Source organism: Falco cherrug, chromosome 5 (genome assembly GCF_023634085.1).
Source record: "Falco cherrug isolate bFalChe1 chromosome 5, bFalChe1.pri, whole genome shotgun sequence".
NCBI lineage: Eukaryota > Metazoa > Chordata > Aves > Falconiformes > Falconidae > Falco > Falco cherrug.
Window position 1 is genome coordinate 25,337,396 of NC_073701.1, and position 20,785 is coordinate 25,358,180.

The window sequence follows — 20,785 nt, forward strand, 5'->3', positions numbered from 1 at the left end:
CGTGGAGGTGAAGGGAAGGCAGGCTACCTCATTTACTGACAGACAAACACCAAGCCAGGGAACTTTCCCAGCCTCCAAAAAGCTGAGCTGCCCTCAGGAGCCTGGGGTGAGGAACAGGCAACTCACCCCACGCCCAGCAGGGAAGGGCTCAGCTAACAGCAGGCTGCACTGCACAGAGCGAGCCCCTCCAGGCCCTCAAGGGACTTACTTGAGAGCAGTTTTGTAATGGTAGATCGCCTCAATGTTACGGCCCTGGTCTTTCAGAAAATTGGCATAGTTGTAGTGCACCTTGGCATTGTGGGGCAGGGTCTTCACTCCTGAGCTGCAAAGAGGAACAGAAGCAGGACAGTGTTAGTGGCCAGGTTACCCCACCTTCCCCGAGGTCCACCTTCTCAGTCCCTTTTTCTGAAAAGTTTGCTTGGATTTTGAGTGCCTTGTTGCCTCCTGCACACTACTTGTGCCAACACAACTTATGTTGCAACCCCAAGCTTCTTTCACGCACTGGTACACCATGTACCCCAGGCAGACATAAATATGTGGCAGCAATTCAACTTATCCTGTCCCCTTTCACTGCAGGCGCCTCTAGCACCAACACGGCAACACTCCCTGTGCCCAGATGCTGTCGTATTTCAAAATCTGAATTACTACATTGAAAGGCTCTAAAAAGGCTAATAATTAGAGGCAAAGCATGTAGTACTTTCTATAATATAGACATAACAGGCTCCCTGCTTAAACCTGAGTGTCACAAAGCTCCTTATGAAAATTTTGATTTACATCTGTCAGCTGCAGGTACCAGAAAGAAGGTATCGTTTCCATATGCATCAGCCACTAGAGGGGATGCATAGCATACTCTGAGTACCAAGCCAGCACGAATGCACCGCTTAGCACTGAGCGGAGTATGGCTAGGAGGTGAGGACTAACGGGACTCTCGCCCTTAGCTGGCAAGTGGTATGCTCTGGCATTATAACACATGACTGAGGCCATGTGGCTGCACAGCCACCCCACCTCTCCCCTGCCATGTGTAGATTGGACTCAACAGTTGGAATTAATAATGAGGGCACAAAGACAAAAGGAGAAGAGCAAGCATATGCTTATTTACTTAATAGAGAGCACAGAAAGCAAGGTACACCTTGCACAGCTAGAGGAAATGCTGTTTCAAGGTTAAAGGGAGAAAGAAATCACAGGAGCACGTATGCTATGGAAACATTTCCCTGTGAGAATCCAGAGAAGTCGGTGCTCCGTTTAATGGGGGGAATCTTTTCCAGCACATAAATAGGGGCTCTCTGAGGTAATGGGAAATAAGGATGGATGAATTTGTTCACATAAAACCAGACAAAGCGCTGTTTCTTGCTCACAAGCAGATTCCTGCCAGCTGCTCATTTCCTCCCCCACCCCCAGCCCCATCTCTGACTCTCCTACCTCAGGTAGGAAAAGCAAGGATTAGAAAACTCCCAAATCTTGTTGCTTTGCCTTGTTTGTCTTGTCTCTCCTGTTTAGCTTTGGTGGGCTTGGAAGTTAATCATAAGACAGGTCACACACAGCTCCTACAGTGGGGTGCACACTCTCTCCCGTGGGGAGAATGCACCCGCAGCTGCAGAAAGCTTTTGTCAGGGATTTCATTAGAAAATGGCACTAGAGAATCGTAGTGGCAAATATCATATCTTTTTGGTTATCTGCAGCCAGTGGTATCAAGCATCGCTAATGCCTACTTGTAAAGGTTCCAAAGATTTGCCCACGGCTGCCTTAGAGAGTTCAGCACAACACAGCCACAGTTTGCCTACTGAAATTAAAAACACACCTTGCATTTGGCTTCCTAATCATCAGGTATTTCCAAATTACTTACTGGGAGCACTACACGAATAAGACATTTTGTGACTAATCGCTGAATTAAATCAGTTAATTGATGCTATTCTTAAGAGAATGATTTTTCTATATTAGTTTTCACAAAGATATACTGCACCAGCAGCAAGTAATGTGTGACTGCTATGGCTATGTTAATTTCCATTGGCCTTGGGAGCTATTAACTACACACTTACAACCTCTGGGCATTACTGGAATATTAATTCTTATACAAGAGAGGGTTTCATTACATCAGCGCCAGCATTACAGGCAGAGACACACACAAGCACTCAAAACTGCTGCTCTCTCAGACCTACATGTGATGAGTTGCTGGTTCTGCTACAGCCTCTGCTGGAACAGAGCAAACTGAGTTATCAATGAGGAGTACATTGCATATGCACAACTACTTCAGTTCTAATGAAATACAGTTTTAACAGTAAGATACATATGTTTAAATATTTTAAGTCTGGACTGTTTCCCTTTAAATAGAATTTATTATTAATCCTGCTAGTCCCATTTATTAAAATGTCACTAATAAAGCTTCTTTCAACTGCGTGCTTCTGCTGGAGGTGGAGGTGACACAGGAAAGGCAGAAATCTGTTTGGGTTCTTGCGATGCTCTCTTCTGCATCACACTGCTCACACTCCCTAACCTATTTATTCTCCTCACATGGGTGGGGAGGACGGATTTCATTTTGCAAACGCACAAGGCAATGACTGAGGCTGCTTGGAGTCTCTGCCCTGTGGGAGGTAGTAGCAAACAGTGCTGGGCATGGAGGGGATTTTTTAGGAGAGTATAGGCAAACACTCCTGCTAATTGCTTCTTGACCAGCTGAGAACATTGTTTGCTCGTTGACTGAGGAAACAATAATGTCCATAATGCAAGCCAAGCAGGAAAGGGTGGAGTATAAATAACAAAGCAGAACACAATGTTCTTCCATTTCTGCTTCCTGCAAGCCCCCAGTCTCTCAATATTTCAATCTAATTTTCCAATGTGGTTTTCCAAACTCTCCTATTTCTCTCTTTCCCAGCGCAGCACACACATGCCCTTCTGAAAACCTATGGCACAGATATGGCTCCTGCCAGAAACTAGCCCACCAACATCAGACGTCACTTCTCTTGAGGATTTCCTTCCTTTTTGACTTCTATGACAGCAGTAAGCAGCATAAATGGAAAATAAACAATAGGCAAACCCTTTTACGTAACACTTCCTCTCCCTGGAAAGGCAGAAGCCTATTAGCCATAAATCAGAGAAATAAAATACCACTGGTATTTTCCAACCTCAAATACCAGCATTACCTAAATCCCACTTCAGTTGGGAAAAGCGTCCTGTGAACCCCTCTGTTGTTTTGCTAAATGCATGTCCTGCTCTGCAAAGTAACTGGGCGCAGGGCTGCGGCTTCATTGATTTTCTGTGATCTCCATATGAAAAGTGCTCAGTTCACAAGGAAATGAGGCCACTCCTGCCTCAGCAGGAGCCCTGGGAGATGGATGGGGTCTCCTCTGCTTTGGGAATCATTATCATCAATAAAGGTTCTATACAGCAAATTATTCTCTAGATGACACAAACAACCACTTTCCTTGGCCTCCTACCCTTGTATCTATTTCATAGATAGCAATGTTGGGCCATATTAAACTGTTTTGTAGAAGATGCACAAAACACAACAGGACTTGCTCTCCTCAGCTGAGCTAGCTTTCAGAAGTAACAAAGCAACACAGCAGTAAATGCCACCTTTGGGGCTGGGCTGATTTTTGCAAATTACTTAAGTCAGCAGACTTGGCTTGGGAGGGAAAACTGCTGACTAAGAAAGTGGCACTTTCATACAGTTCCTTTGCTGGTTACAACTGCGTTTCCAGGCACTGTCACAAACGTGGGCAGCATATGCAGATGCTTTCCAGGAGCAACAGGAAACGTGGCAGCTTGACAAACCTTGACTAGGTCGGTACAGCAGATGCAGAGGTTAGCCCACAGCCCTCACCACCTCCTCTCTGGCTTCAGACATCAACACTGACCACAGCTGGAGCCTGTGGAGCCTGACCTCCTGGCCTATGCATTTGCTCTATAGGGTAGTTCCTTAAATATTTAACAAATAAGCCCTTCCTGCCCACCTGCCAATACAGTAAGACAAACTGCCCGGGGCTTCTAGAGATCTGTTGGAATAATACACTTCAAACAGCTAGACCTCTATATATTTGGCCACTTCTTATACTTGTAGCTCATTTGCTTCTCATTTAGTCCTTGCACATATGCTAGTGCACCTATGCGGAGATGCATCATTTCCTCAGACAGCAGCATCCTCCCCCACACTGCTCCTTTCAGCCAGGACCCAGTAGGATGCAGAAAACTTGGCCCCTGGGCTGGAGACTGAGAGTCAGGATGGCCCAGAGATGGCAACAGTGCTGCTGCACAATGTCAAAGCAGGGTAAGCCTTAAGAATGAGACAATATGGGGTACAAGCACAAAACTGGTAACATAGTGAGTATACGAACGTTTCCTGGACCAGTGTAGAGAAGGCATGTATAAAAGAACAAGTCTCAGCCAAAGGAATCAAGACAGATCGACCCTGAAGAACCACATCCAAGCAAATGAAGGAATGGAAAGTAGAGGTGAAGGGGAATAAAAAAGTAAGGAGGAAAAAAGCAGTAATTATTAAAGCAGCAACTGGAGAAAGAAGAATGAAGAACTAGGAAAGGGAGTAAAGATTCTCTCAGCACATACTTTAAAAAAACAATTCAACACACACAGAGACTACCAAGTAGGTTGATTTATGTCTCCTTTCCCACATCTATAGATCTGCTCTGTTTCCTTTTTATTTTCCCTCATATTCTTTACTGTTTCTTATCTCCTCCTCCTGCTCTGTCCTTTCTAATTTGTTGCTGGAGCACATGCCTCCATCCACTTCTCCCTCTCCTCATCTGCCTATATACAGCCTCCTCCTCCTGCCCCAAAGAGGAGATCTCCCACTCCTGGAATGACGTTATCTTCTTGTTATACCATTCTTCTTTTGCATTTCCTTCCCAACAACAAGAACAGTCCTACCATATTACAGACTCATGAGAGATGTATAACACCTATCAAAGAAGATTTTAAAAAGACAACAAAAAGGCTAATATAGTTAAACAGCACAGTAAAGAAAGCTATAAGAAATGAAAAACACCCTTTAAAAAGTGAACGTCACAGCTACAAAAGGAAAAAAGAAAAGAGGATAAGCTTCAGCAAGTTAAACATAAACCATAATTAGGCAGACCAAAAGAGATTTAAGGAAAAACTTGCTAAAGCCATCAAAGCTAATAATGGAATACATCAGATATAGGAAACCTGCCAAAGATCCCCTAAGGCAAATAGATGATGGAGGTCTAAAAGTAGCACTTGAAAAAGAAAAGGCCACAGCAGAAAAGCTAAATGGATTATCTGCATCAGTGCTCACTACAGTGGAACTGAGGGAGGTTGACACACAGGAGCCCTTCCTTACAGGGGCAAGTCCAAAGCACTGTCTCAAGCTGAAGTGGCAGTAGAAGAGACCTTAAAAGAAATCAACACCAAGAACAGTTATAAATCCATTGGGCCTGGGAGTATGCATCCAAAGGAAATCAAATGTGATGCTGCTATTAGCTGTGGTACATAGCCTATCATTTAAATCAGGCCGGCACTAGAGCAACGGCAGGTGATGAACTTTATGTCATTTGGCTCCAGGGAGGGGATCTGGGGGGCAACAGATGAGCAAGTCTGATTTCCACTCTGGGTAACTTGGGGAAAGCCATAATAAAAACTAGTTCTAGCAAACTTCTGGATAACTACAATTCAACAGAGAAGAACTAAGCTTGTATTTTGCAGAAAGAAGTCAGCTGGGCAGATCTGTCATTCTTTGATAGAATCAACAGGTACATAGTACTGAAGCTATGGAAAGCTTTTATGAAAATCCAAATATAGCCCAGTCAGACAGAATCACATACATCACTGTTGTATACTTAAATGTTCAAAAAGGGTTTTGATAAAATCCCTCACTAAAGACTTCCAATTTCTTAAAGGCATCGTGCAGTATGAGGGAAGGTTCTCTCCTGTATCAATACCTCATTGAAGGACAGCAAGCAGAGAGCACAAGTACCTGAACAGTTTTTACAACTGGAGAAGACTGCAAGCAGGGTTCCCTAGAGACATGCAGTGGCATCTCAGCTGCTTCACACGTTCACAAAGGATCTTGAAAAGGGAACAAACAGGGATGCGACACATTTGCTGATTTCACTGATGTGAATCACACTGCAGGAATTAAAGCTAACTACAGATTGTTGCAGGAGGATCTCACTGTATCAAAGCCTGGGCAAGATGGCAGATGAAATGCAATTCTGGTACAGGCACAAGTACCAGAGAGTGTGTGCACACACACTCTAAATCTGCATAAATTGGCATACAGATTGATGTCTAAGTATCAGACACCTCCACTCACAAGAGGTATCTCTGAGTTTGTGTGGACAGTGCTGTGAAAATATAACCCAGTGCTCAGGAGAGGTCACAAAAGGCAAGTGGAAGGTCAGGAATTAATAGACGAGAACAAAAAACAGAAAGCAGACCTACATCACTGTGCTGCACATATCGCTTGAAAGGTGATTCTGGTCTCCAGCAAAGACTGACAAGCAGGATCAGAAATGCAGAACAACTTCCATGTGAGGCAAGTTCAAAACTAGCAGACTCCAGCATGAAGGGGACAGCCTTGGGTGAAGGCATGGAGGTAAAGGCATGGAAGGCAGAGGACAAGTGATGAGCTGATTGTTACTCACTACTCATTCAGCACACCAGAACTAGGAGACACAAACAAGATGATCAGGCAGAAGGCTCACAGCACTCAGAAGGGAAATCTTAGTGTGCAGACTGTGTAATTTAATGACAGAGCCCCGCGCACAGGATGCTGTAGAAGCCAAAACTATAAATAGATTTGAAAAAACAGTCAGAGACATTAGTGGAAGAAAAGTCCATCAGTGGCTGTTAAAACAAAAATAGCAAGTAACTCCTGACTCAGGAAGTCTTTAAACTGTAGATTACTGCAAGCTGGGAAAGGACTGGAGAGAACCATCACTATTGCTGGCCCTATTCTCACATTGCTTTTTTACTCTGCTGCTGCTGACTGCTCTCAGGGGCAGGCCATGATATGAGGTGACCCAGCAGGAGCATACATATATTCTTGCCTTCTCCTTAAAAGCCCAGGGCAGATCTATCTCCTGGAATTGTCCCCAGAAGACCTGAGCTGAAGAACAAGCCAGCTCAACCCAAGCTACCAATCCCTACATACTCCCCTGGCAACACCAAATCCCTACCGTGAGGCAAGGTGTATTAGCTCCAGCTCAGTACTGCATTGAAGCAGTGGCATGGTTTCTGAATTTGAGCTGGCTTGTAGATGGTCACACTGCTTTGAATGGAGGTAGGATGGACAGAAGTCTATTTGCATCCAACTAAGCAGACGTAACCTTATACTCCTCTACTGCAGCAGAACCCCTGGCACCCCATAACATCCCAAGAATGCTCCTTGTTAGGAGATGCCCTCCTGTCATCCGCTCCTGTTCGACTTCATAGTTCTTAAACACGAGTGACCACAACTGTACATAACACAATACCAGATGATGCCTGCAACACGGCATATGGAATTCCCATCTTCCCACCCCCCTTTCAACAAGAGAGTCATCCAACTTGGAAAGGTGTCCAGCTTTCCTCCAAGCATCCAACATTAGCTAGAAGGGTTTGGACTGGAGGTGCACATCATGGGGATCACGTGCGAGCCCAGACCAGTCACCATAGCTGCTATTGTTTGAACAGCAAACAGCATTGCAGGGAGACGGGCAATGAATCACGCTGGGGAGAAGAAACCCTCATTCCAGATTCTTTTGAAAAAAATCCGACTAACAGAGCTCCAACCACTTCAATAGTATTTCCTGAAGACTGAAGGGTGCACATAAAAAATAATTCAATACTCTTTAGTGCCGCGTAAATAAAACTTTGCTCTGGCCAATAAGTTAGAAAGTAAAGCTAAGCAACCCACGCACACATCACCTGCATTTCTGCAATTACTTCACAATTAGACAACTGCTAAAAGCAGCTGGAGGCAAATGCAATACATTTGCTAGGAAAACACAAAATAAAACAGTGTTTCAGTGCAAAAAAATACATAAATGAGGTTATAAAGAAAGCTGTTTGGCAAAGAGTAATCAAATAAAATGAAATATGGTACATTAAGTTTGGCACTTTATGGCATTTCATTTTAGTCTTTAAGAACATCACTAAAGAAATGCCAATATACTCGATTGCGTTACTATGGTGTTCTGGAGGTTTGCAACAAACTTTTGCTGTCTTTGAAAAGAAAACTGTTACATTATTGGTAAATCTACAGAACTGAAGTTATTTAAAACCAGCATGTCTTAAAAATGTGATTGCCAGAACCAAAGTTTGTGTATAAGCATATAAAGTGCTGACACCAGTTTTTGCACAGTTGCCTGAAAACAGAAAGTACCTGTTATTTTATAATAATCAAAATGTTAATCATAGCAATGCATCAATAACAGGACTTGTAATAAAGAAATCTATTCCATGTAATCAACTTACTTAAAACAATACAAAAATGCAAATATTCTCCTGTGGTCACTTATACCTGAAAAGGGATTCTCGTGACAGCCAGATTTCATTCTGTTTCACGGTCTTCCAAGAGAAGAGCAGCAGCAGTAAAGCAAAGAGGGTCAGAACAGTAATTCTCCACTTACTTAACCATGTCGACAGCTTTTTTAGACCGTGGACAAAAAGGATGCAGTATCCCATACTGGAAAAAAAGGAAACGGAAAAGGTACCAAAAGTTATATTCTAGTATTCCAGTTTATATGCAAGACCATTCAGTATTGCATTTATTACACAATTATAGAGGTTTTGGACTAATTATATTTTCCAGGCTAAAAAACTCCAATTCAACAGCAGTTTTTCTCAAGTCACTACACAATTTCCAAATTAATCTAAATGATAGATGCGGATGCCAAAAGTACAGTAGTGTACATAATACCACCCAGCATAATGGTAGCTTACACCAGCCCACAGAAGGCAGCTGCTTTTCTGAACAGCAAGCTGAGAAAGCATCATGTAATAACAGTAATACTAGGCACTTAACAGAGCAGTGTGGAAGTGAAAAGCATTTTAATACAGGGAAGTGTCTAAATAACTCCAGTGGTGGCCACTGTTGATTCTAGTTTTACAAATTGTGAAGCTGAGGTGGAAGAGTGAGTGTTGTAGTAAATGCCGCAGCTGGAGTGGGTGGCAGAGGCCACATCAAAAGTCAGAAGTCCCTGTCCTGGTCTTGCACAGCCATCAGGGCCAGCCCTTCCCTTTCTAATGCCCAGTCCAGAACACGTGAGATACTCTAGCAGAGCTTCTTCACTGCCCTTCCATGAAGCCACAAACGGTCTTCTTCAGTGCCCAGCCTCCCAATACTTCCATGGCTCTCCACGCATAACTACTGAGGCATTTTCTGTGAAGTGACCTGCATTTTGAACTGAAGTCTTACTCCTGTATAACCTTAAATCAATTCACTAATTGTCTACCTTACTTCAGGTGTTATGTTAATTCTTCCAGTGATGTCCCTCTGAGTTGGACATGGAGTTTTCAGTTGCTGTACTTGGCATGCAACTAATGCTACTTGGCATTTTTTAAGAGGAATTTCAATTCCTATTGCTCAAGGAATTTCATTAGTTTATCTGTAACTCTCCAATGCAGTTACTCAGCACCTGATTTAGTTTTAAGACTTAAAAGCTTAGTCCAGGCAGCTCCCGCTGAAGAAAAAAGGGGCAGAAGGGTCTGGAATAACACATGGGGACCACCAATACACAGAGGCAAAAGAGCAGACACTGGCACACCCTGAACACCAGCTGAATCCCACACTTCAGTGCATGCAGGCTGGAGGCAGACAGCTCATTGCATCTCCACATGTTTCAGCTGGAGGTCTGCAAGCTTTCCTGGTCTGTACTGAGAAAGCCGGGCAACTTCTTGGTGAGACCGTTATAAGGTGAAAAAAGCTAAGAACTCAATTCCCCTGTCAGAGGTGACCTTGCAAGGAAACATGTCATATGGCAAAAGTGAATCTGGAAATCAGAAAAAGAAAAAATTCTTATCTTCAAGGAGCTGTGAGCGTGCTTCCTGGCAATTTCTCTGCCCTCTTGGAGGGCTAGGAACACTGCTACTGCCTGGGCTTCCTAAGGATGGTGAGAGACAATAAATCTTGCTTTTACTAAGGAGAAAAGTGCCTCTGTTGTACATACTGACCAACAGCAGGCAGTGGTGCTGTCTCTGGCACAGCACAGGTGCCATATAGAACACAGAGAGGTATAGACTAGGGGGCAAATCCAGAAACATCATCAGATCTGTGATCATTCAAAACTTCCCATTACTGTTTTAGAGTTCTCCCATTTTTCAGAAGTGGGTATCAATTATTTTTTTTCACTTAACTCTGCTTGCATTTTGCTGCAACGCATTTCCTATGGAACTTGCACTGGTTTTTTCCACAAATTCTTTTGCACGCATATGTTTATTGCACCTACATTAACTTCAAGCAGACATTTAGAGCTACAGACTGAGATGCTTGTGCCAAACAATCCAGCCTTTATAGCTATTGAACCCTACTTCTAAAACCTCTGAAAAGCTAATCTTGGTACTAAACCCTTCCTTTCCAATAAGAAATGTCTCAAAAACCTGCAGATGGTTTTCACTCTGTTATTTTGCCTTTCAGCAATTTCATCCTTCCCTTGGAATTAATTATCTGACATAAACATTATTTAATTGCTTTAGCACAAGGCCATTTTCAAAGGAATTTCCCTACACCTTCATATATTCAAGAACAGGCCTTTTCTAACAGAATTGTGAATGCGTCCAGAAAACAAAAAATGCAAACGTCAGTGTCTTGGTATTTATGTCAATCCCTGCCCCAGCTGTTGGGAATTTCTGCCTTAGCAGCAGCACTCAGTCTACTTGTCCAAGGCACAAGCCAGCACCGCGTTACAGCTTACCCAGCCACTGGAAAGGTGCTGTTTCCAGGGGTTATTCTCGAACATCTGCAGTGTATTGCCATGACAGATACAGAGAGATGCTGGGTGCTACAGAGGAGTAAGGGCTCATCTCAGGCTGCAGCTCCCATCCCAGCTGCACTGGCAACGACACAGTGCAGGTAACGCAGCAGCGCCCAGCTCTGCATGGCAGTCAGGGGCTCCCAAAGCACTTTGCAAAGGAGGTCTGCTGCGATTTTACCCTTACAGAGCAGGAACCTGACATGGCTGTAAAGTTATTTCCTCTGCTGACAGGGGTTAGCAAACACAGTCCAGGGCTCTACCCACCACACAGGGGAGAGCACTCAGTGGAAACCAAGGTATCTTGCTGAAAAGGCCACAGGACTCCCTGAGAGATGAACAGGTAAGTAACCCAAAAGCAGGCTCTACCTCCACACTCAGCAAGGCAGCAAGACTACAGGATTCAGCACTGTACAGAGCGGAGCGGGTTCCCAAACGGCTGCTGGAAGGGGACTGCGTAGCGAACATACTAGAATCCCAAACTGCAAAGATGCTACAGGTAAGGCTAAAGGAATGATATTAAAGAGGGCAGGGCTGAAGCATGATTTACACTTTAACGAAATAGAGATAACTGTGACAACATTAGGACTGAGTTGTAGTTGTGCCACAATTACAGCCTAACCAGCCTATAGTCAATGTACCTGTGCTATGAAGCGCACAGGAACCCAAGAGAAAGGAAAAGAATCAGAAAGCATGAAGTAGGTGATTATTTTTATTTTCAGAACCTCATAAGTTTGGTTTAAAACCTCAGACAATTTCCTGCCAGATCACCAAGGAAAGGGTGTGGAGAACACATCCACATTATCTTGTTAGGGACCTTTTGGTGCAGAAGTCGGGTGGAGCCGCATCTTTTTGCATGGCTTTTTTAATGACATGGTCATTTCAAGCCCATCCTTTGGCTGAGGGCAGATGTTGCATTCCTGGCTACAGGTCTTTTGCAGGCCAAAGACTCCCAGAAGCACTGAAAGTGCTCACATGTCCACTGTCACCAGGAAAGCATATTTATTCGCGATTTCGTGCCATTAATTGTTTGCAAAACAACTCCCTGCAACATCCCCAAAGCTATTATCCTTAGCAATTTTTGCATCTCTTTTTACATTTACACCTTAAGGCCAAATTATTAACACAAAATCAGGGCACAGTGAGATCTCTCCTCCAGATTCTATGGTCCACTCTAAAAAAAAAAAAAGTATTCACACCAATGTATTAAGCATCTGTCACAAAAACATAATTACAATACTGGTTTTATTCGTAGTCCCAAAACCACAGAATCCCTCATACCTTACAACACACTTGTTTCACACTAGATTCAACATTCCTGGTACAGAAACTAGCTTTAGTAGAGCGACCATGATGTTCTGAACCAGTAAAGCACCAAGCACGGAGCTGCTGCAGCAGCAACAAGCCCTGACAGTCACTGGACCTGGAGAGACCCCCTGCAATGATTCACCCACAAGATGCAAATTCATCCCATTTCGCTTGTCCCCCACCTCACCAGGCTTCAGATGAGCCATTCGAAGTTGCCCTGAGTTTTAGCAAGTCAGCAGCTGCCCAAGCAGTGATACCATGGTGGAAAGAGCCCATACAGGTGAGACTGCAATTATCTAATTAAAGTAACTTGCCAGGTGATTCTATGACATTTCCCATGTGGCTAACTCTCCCATGACCCTGCCATCACCTACAAACACAGAGAACATTTTGAATACATTAGTTTTTCTTCTCAGTGTGAAGGGGGACTTGACTCCATATCAAACGTGAAGGGGGACTTGACTCCATATCAAACGTTAGCACTGGCTGGCCAGGAAATCAACTTCTACTCACACACATTTACAGAAAAGAATGAAAATGTCTCAAAAGGACCTTTCATCAAAGACCTGTTTGCCACTTGAAAAACTTACTCTTAAGTACTGCATTCCAGACATCTCCAAAGCTATCTGCATATTTATCTATAGGGTTGTGGGTTCAGGGTTTCTTTGGGCTTTTTGTTAACCCTAGCATTTCCTAGGGAGGGGAAGGGAAGGGAACATTTCTCCCAAAAGGGCTTTTCTCTTGGCATTGTCACCCTCTGTCAAGCAAGCACTTTTCTGAAATACTTTGTAGCAAAACCAAAACAATGGGAAACAAGTAAACCCCCTAACCCACTTATTTTTTAAATCCATTTCCTACTGGATTACTGTAAAACTGCTAAGCTTTTTTTTTCCTCTTCTGTAGGATAAGAAACAGCTTGCTATAGCAACTGTTCCCCACTGTGAAAAGTCCATGCCAGCTTCATCCCTGGGGTCAGATGTGAAGCAGGACCTGAGGAACAGCCTGACAGGTTTAACATGGTAATAGTTTTTCCACGGGCTCACAATGAGCACACTCATTACAGGTGAACCTGTGGCTTCAGAAATTCAACAAAGCTGCAGGAGAGCTCAGCAAACAGACCAACAGGCCAATGGTTTCATGATTTCTCATGTTTCAGACACTTGTGGTACTAAAGTGGTACCTTAGGCATGTCCTAAATTGCAGTGAGGGCAGGACTGCACCTGGCAGGCAAACCCCCTGTGCCATTGCCACATGTTCCTAGCAGATCGCATGCAGAGGGGTGCACAATGACAGACTGTCATCTATAATTTCCATGATTTGTTAATATTCCACCTGCAAAGCGAAGTGAGAGGAGGCACAAGCAGATGGGAATGAGGTGGCACACAGACCCCATTTCCCGTGGTACACTGCATATATTGCCCGATTAAAACAAGAGCCAAAAGAGCAGATACTTAATATTTGCAAACACTTCCTCACTAATTAGATCACAAATTCAACCCCTCCTTTGGCCATTATGGCTCCTTTCCCAAGGCAAGGCTGTTACTTGACAATGTTTACACACAGCTCCTCTCTCCCTCTGTGGATCAGGTTACTCACTTTTTAGTAAAGTCAGGAATTGTTTTGCTGCATTTGGTTCTTGGCAATGACATGTAATCAAAGACATATGTAGTTAGTGCCGCAGCCCAAGATTATCAGGATGCTCTGCTACAGCGACCTGCCTGCATTGGAAACCATCTTACCTCCTCCAGAAACTGCCTGGAGACCTACTCCTGCAGAAAGCTCCTCAAAACCAAGGCATGTTCTAGTCATGCATCTTACTGTATTTTCTGAGTTGCAACTTTGCACAGCGTAAGTTTCCACTTTCCACTCCATGGAGGAGCACGTGGGCAGAGTTCAGAGGCACTGCACGAGAGGGAACCTGCCTGGACACCAGCACTTCACACCCAGCCTTTTCTAACTCACCCAGGTAGGACTGTAAGCTCAGGAGTTAAAAAGGGTGGGAGACACTATGCTGAAAACATGCCTTCCTCGGGCTTCTTTGCAGTTATTTTAGGGATGTCAGATCTTGTGAAGTAGTTGGGTCTTTTTAAAAACTGTTTTAATCTCAACTACACAGATGTAAATGTGGAGTAAATCCACTGATTTCATCAAAGCAGTTATTCCAGATTTTAGAGCTCAATCTAGATAAGAATCCAGATACATACATACATACATATCAGTTAGGAAAAGAGTTGCCTATAAGCAGCCTGTCAAAGCATGGAAGAAATACTGCCCGGTTCAGGGGCTGCTAATGCAACAAAAGGGATTATCCCAAAACTATACTGAGACCAGAAAATGCACTTGGCTTTGACATTTCACCCCAGAGGCTCCTTCTGGGCTGCAAATCTCCTTCTTGATTTCCAGCACTTATTTAAGATGACTCCCTTTCCCTCCATAAAAACTAACCCTCACTTTCAAACTGCTCTGAAGCAAGCTTAACCCTTGAGTGCATGACTTAAAACTGAGCCCATACTCTGCTGCTGCTGCTGCCCTTCAGAGAGCAGGGAGCGCAGCCTCAAGAAAGACAGTATCTGCTGCCAGGTCCAAATGTTGAACACAAACTTTTGATTCTCTCGGTTTTGTAGTTTGCCACAAGCTTCCTAGCCCCAGTCCCACATGTATGTTACCTGGCACGACATGCTTTTCGTGCTCCCAGTCCAAGCTGCTCCAGCTCTGCAGCCTGAGCTGAGGAAACACAGTGAGAGGCAGAGCCAAAGTCAGCTGAAATGCAGCTTGCAGGCAGGGCTGTTGCTGCAGAGGAAAAAGGCAGATCACCCCTGTTAAACTCATTGGCTCTGCTCATACTTCTCTAATGGGGAGTAATTGATTGCAAAAAGCATGCTTGGCATGCCCTGTGGGCTGCTCCTGCCTCACTACACAGCAGTCAGATGCAGAAAGGAGGGCTGGCAAAAACAAGCATGGCCATGGCAGTTCTTTCTGCCCCAAAAAGCATTCTCAGGCATGCAGCTCCAGCGATGAGCAGTGCTGGAAGGGTGGCAAAGATTTTTATGGGAAATGTCAAGTTTTCCAAGGCTACAGCTGTTTGGGGCCAGGATAAAATCTGGACTTTTTAAAAAATGTTTTTGTCTGGAAAAATGGTGTATTTGTATATATATATGCTAGCTTGCCTTGGGTCACCCAGAGAAGCCGTAACTCGGAAGTGAGAGCACTCCCTGCAACCTGTAGTCAAACCACTGAGCCAGGTCAGGCTGAGAGCTGGGGATGCAGTGAGTGAGTGCACATGTAGGGCTCTGAGTTTGGGGTCCCCAGAATTCTCCAGCCTTCAAAGCCCAACTGCTGATCTGGAACAACTACACTCCACTGGTCCAAATGTATTCCAGGAATTCTGAGAAGTTTATTTTGTACTGCCAAGCTTATTGCTGGATCAAGATTTTCTCTCGCAGCTGGTACAAGGCTAGCCTAAATTCAGCAAGTTACAGGCTGGCTGATTTGACAGGAGTGCAAGCATTGGCCTAGATCAGGTCTGGATCAAACTGCCACCACCAAGTGATCCAGCAGGGTGTAGATCAGCATTAACGATGCTGGAAAAATGCTGGTGTGTGGCAGATAGACCTTGATGTCCCAACAATCAGATGAATATCCTGCCCGAAGAGGCAGTTCTGGGCTACATCCATCCAACTGTCCATTTCTGTTGTCCATGTCCTTTTGACCATAAACTCCATCTTAGGTTGGAGAAGTATTTTGTTTCCAACCTTTTTATCTAAAGTTTCATTGTACTCAGCACACCTTGGCAAAAAGTTTTAACTAAAATGTCATATTTTCCATGGGAAAATGTTGTATCAAAGCTTTCTCAACCAGTTAGGACCACAAGGGAAAAACCTGCTGGAGTGGTCTCATTTTTGGACTAAATGTCCAAAGGCAAGGAGGGTGCAGTCTGTGTCTCTGTCACACGTGGGCAGCCAGCAGCATTCTCTATGCATCTCTGCATCATCACTGGTCTGGAGTTTTGGGGACAAAGGAAAACATGTTGTTTAAATTGCGGGTCTCCCAGTAATGATGACATGGAATTAGGGTGTTTTTTTTTTCTTGGTTACTAGAGATGTTAAAAGACTTCAGGGTCCACCATCAAGGTATAATATTTAGCATACAAAATAAATGCCATGGGAAAAACCAAGCCTAACAGCTCAGAAACATCAGTGTGGCAGCTAAGGAACTGGCAGCGTACTTACCTTACTACTGAGTCTGCTGAATAAAATGTCAAATTTCACCAGAATTAAGAAGCCTTTTCCTGGAATAAGGTCTTCAAGTTCTAACACAGAGAATCATACACACTGGCAGAATACATCTAATTGGCAAACGTACATTGTGAATTAGTGTTAGACTTTGTCCTTGGCTCTAAATTAAAAGCTGTGCAGGCCTATATTAAAGACACTCAGACATGATCAGCTAAGTCATCAAAATGATTTACCTCCACTAGCAATGTGGTCCTCTAGTCAGAACCTGGTGTAATTACAGAAAATGCAGGAACTCTTATTTTCCTTATTAGAGAGAAAATATGGACTAGAAATGAATGATTTCGCTAACCTTTGAATGGCTATTAAACATTTGGACACATTTTCCTTCCCTTCCTTCTAGTAAATCACGTGATAAACGAACCCGCTTCATTAGAGTGTTTGAGTCCAAGATTTCACTTCCAACAGATTCCTATTTGAAATATTTACAGGTAATACAGAACTTTTCAGGCTCTTGATTACTATATGCATTATGGAAAGAAAACATTTTATAAATGAAAGATCTGACATAATTCCATGGAGATGCCACAGAAATTTCCCTAAGTCTTCCATATTTCACTGGGGAAGGGTTTGTATGCTACAGTTATAATTAAATTACCGTAATAACTTCTAGAATTCTATAGCAGGAACATAATTTCCCATTCAATTCCATCACAAATATTCAAAATCTTTGCGTATGATACTGTTTTCTATTAAACTTCATGAGGCATCTTCTTAAGGGCACCATATTCCCTTGTAAATAAGAATTCCTCTTTTAATCAATATGACCAAGTAAATAATTTCCAAAAGATGACACTAACTTAATTACTATTTTTAAAAGACAATTTCCTTACATATCTGTATTATTTTCAAGAGCAGAATCAATTTGTTGAAGATTTTCCTTTAACCTAATACCAAAAAATATTTCCAATATAGCCATTAATGCTCATACTCCACACAAATTTAGCTTCTTCCTGAATTGATTGTACATGGCTAAAACACAACGTTTCTCAAAAGCGTATTTTAAATTTAGTTAAAATAACACAAGACGGCAGTCTAGACCAAACATGCCATGAGCTAATCTTTTTCAGCTTTCTTTGCAGAATCATTTCAGCTTTTATTCTTACATCTTTACTGACTTTTGCCAAAATGTATGGCACTAGCATCTCAGCATTTCTTGCCTGCATTAACAGAGGATGGATGCTTTGATTCCCTCTTGAAGTGATTAACATGGGTGGGCAAGCCCTCAAAAGCTAGGAGCTTAAGTCTGGATATGCACCTGAAAGGCAGCTGCTTGCAGCTTTCAGCCCTTCTACAAGCAGTTACTTCTCACGCATTAACGAGAACTCTGTCTGTCCACTTCCAAAAGGCAAAGCAGAGTTACTATCCCTGTTTAGTACATGGGGAATCAGAATGGGAGTTGGGAGTTGCTTGCCTCAGCCGAGGTCCCCACCTTCTCACCTCCAGCCACAAGCTACTTTGCAGACCGCTGCTTGCTGCTTGTAGTGATGCCCTGGAGCTTGAACAGGCAGGCACCCTCATGGTAAAGAGGGACCAGGTTGGGGCTGAGGTCTGTCCCACTTCCATCAAATAATACCCTCCTAGTCCCCTCCCAGTGCCTTCAGGTCCATGGCTGAATTACAGGCAATATAACCCAGTTCACTCCTGAACTTCAGCTGCTCCATGGCCCTCACAAGAGCAGCAACAATAGAGCAAGGCACTGAAATGATGTTTAAGAAAACGAAACAGGTGTAACTTGTATTCCATATCTGAATTCCAAATGAATTGTGGATTTAACTTGAAAGCAGGCAAAAAGCTTAATTATGTTGCTAAACTGAGCTCAGGGAGCAGGTAAACTGTCTCCATGGAGTCAATGGGACTTTCACTGCTGCCTTCACTGAGGTCAGGGTTTGACTCCAATTGAAAAGAGAAGCTTCTTCTGTAAGCCAGATGATCCCTTACAGGATCTGATCTAATACTGAAGGAATTCTAAAGGGTAAACAGGAATTCAGCTCCTGGTGAACGTGTAGCTTCAAATCACATTAAAGAAAGGGGTAGCAAAGAAAACTGAAAATACAACACCACCCCATTACGCAAGTCTTTAAGTCCATTTACCAGTCTTTAAGAAAATGAAGATAATGTTGAGAGCATAACATGCTCCCAGAAGACAGAAGCACCAGTAAGTCCCATCCTTAAGTGGCTGCCTTGAAAGCAATGGGGACTTCTGCTCAGGGATATTCAGATTCATAAAAACTACAGATGAATGCACTACCTAACAGGTGGTTTTTTTTCCTCCAATTACAAAAGTTAATAATGTATGGAATCGCACTAATTGGAACGAATGCATTAGCACAAAAAATCAGAAACATGCTCTGTGCAAAGGCAAAAATTCATAACGTGCCTGCTTTGCTATGGCACAGGGAAAGCTTTAAGTTTTAACATGATGTGTTAAGTTCCTGAAAAATACAAGTGCACTTTTTTCTGCATGCTGGCTGTCTTGCGGATTTTGAGATTGACGCTGAAGCAAATGCCATCCTGTATATAGCAGTGATCTCATCTAGTATTGACAATTAGGGTTGCAACATCAACTCTTGATATAATGAGAAGCTGGTTAAAAAAATGACAGTAACTCATAATTGCCTGTGCTGGGAAAGAGTAACTGTGCACTCTGCAACCCACTCATTGGAATATCTGCCATGAATGAGTTAACAAAAAAATGGTGCAGGTACCACTGGATTGCCTATTGCTTTCAGCATATTGGAAATAAGCCATGTAGCAATGTTTTGCTTGATTTGTTGGTTCATATAAGGTTTTGAAAACTGCTTAAGTTGTCCAGCTACGATACAGCCACCCAGCCAGGAGCCACTGCTATCAGGGTAGCAGTGAAAGATGAGGAAAACATACAAACTGCTCTGGTAGGAAAGGTCCGATCCCTTAAGTTGAGAGCAACCCCAGGTCTGCTGATACGTCAGTAGGGTGGGCAGCTCCTGGATGGCTCGAGTTTGCATTGCCCCTCCAGTTTCTGCATGGTGAAGGGCAACACAGAGGAAGAGCTAGTGCTCCTTTTTAAGTACAGACAAATTGCTCACAGCTCAGAATAACTGGATGCACATACTTGTTCTGGATTTTCAAACAATTAGGCTGTCTGTGCTGTTCTGAGCAGCATTAGCAGATACACAGTAAGCATAATTACATTTACATTTTGAAGAGAGGAAAACCCACAGTGGTTTAAGTCTTTCACTGATCTAGCTATTTATCATGATGCATTTCTGGAAAACTGTGGCCTACGGAGTTGTACCCTGTCCACCACTCCCAAGATACTTATTTCACACCCCTAGCCCCCCTGAAAACAAGTTTTCCCCTCTTAAGAATAAGAAAACAACAACAAAATTAAAACTAAAAGCTAAAAGACAATAAATTGTTTTCCTATGAAATTTTTCAGGTTAAAGTAAATACTATTATTAAAAATTCCTAATTTAAACAAATAAATGCTTGTAACCCTCAAATGACAACTAAATGCAATATATGTTTTCTCCAAATATTTCTGTTTTGCTAAAGCCAATTAAAGACAACATTCAACCATTTTGACTTAGCTTCTAACCCTCTCCCCCGAGGTACAGCTGCAAACAGAAGAGGAATTGTTCTAAATACTCATCAATCCCCAGAAGGCAAAGCCCAGCCATATAACTAGACATCAAGCAAAAGGCTTATTCCTTGTTCCTTTCTATTTACAACAATTTTTACATAAATCCTTGGGTTCTTACTTAACTTTTATTGAAAATAAAATGCTTGACATTTTGCCCAGGTAATTACTGAGCAACACTAAATTAGGACTTTAGGCTGTGACACACATACACTCTGTCATATCCATAAATATTAATAAAAGGTTATTGCCTGAAACAGAGACAGAAAAACACCTTCCAGCATAAGCCCAAAACCAAAGATCACTGAGTTCTCTCCATCTGATTGAGGACTTTTATCTAAATAAAGCTGAATGACAGTTTCTGACCTGCTAAGTTTTAAAGAAGGAATGGCAAAAGGGAGGCAGAGCCCTTTTCAAGATGTAGCAGAAGAAAACCACTAAAGGCTGTTCTAAACAAAGAACAAAGAACCACAGCCCTTCCTAAAGCCATCACCATTAAACTGCCACGCTCCCAAAAGCAAAAAATAAACCCCACAATTTTTGTTCTGCCATATTCTTGAATGTTCACAGAAGTCCCCCTCACCACTCATATCATTTTGCACCCAGAGGGTGTAAGAGAGCTCACTTCTTGGTAACTACGA

At 43.0% G+C, this 20,785-nt stretch overlaps 1 protein-coding gene across 2 annotated transcripts in view; it reads right to left on the bottom strand.

The window, feature by feature from the left end:
* TMTC1 (transmembrane O-mannosyltransferase targeting cadherins 1) overlaps positions 1–20,785 on the bottom strand; it is a 147,161-nt gene that overhangs the window by 40,262 nt on the left and 86,114 nt on the right. Inside the window, exons 10-11 of one of the 2 annotated variants that reach the window (XM_055711880.1) lie at positions 8,474–8,638; positions 209–322 (exon numbers count right to left, since the gene is read on the bottom strand). In XM_055711880.1, the coding sequence (XP_055567855.1) occupies positions 209–322; positions 8,474–8,638 (279 nt within the window). The remainder of the gene's footprint in view (positions 1–208; positions 323–8,473; positions 8,639–20,785) is intronic. The other variant, XM_055711881.1, reaches the window with a different exon arrangement.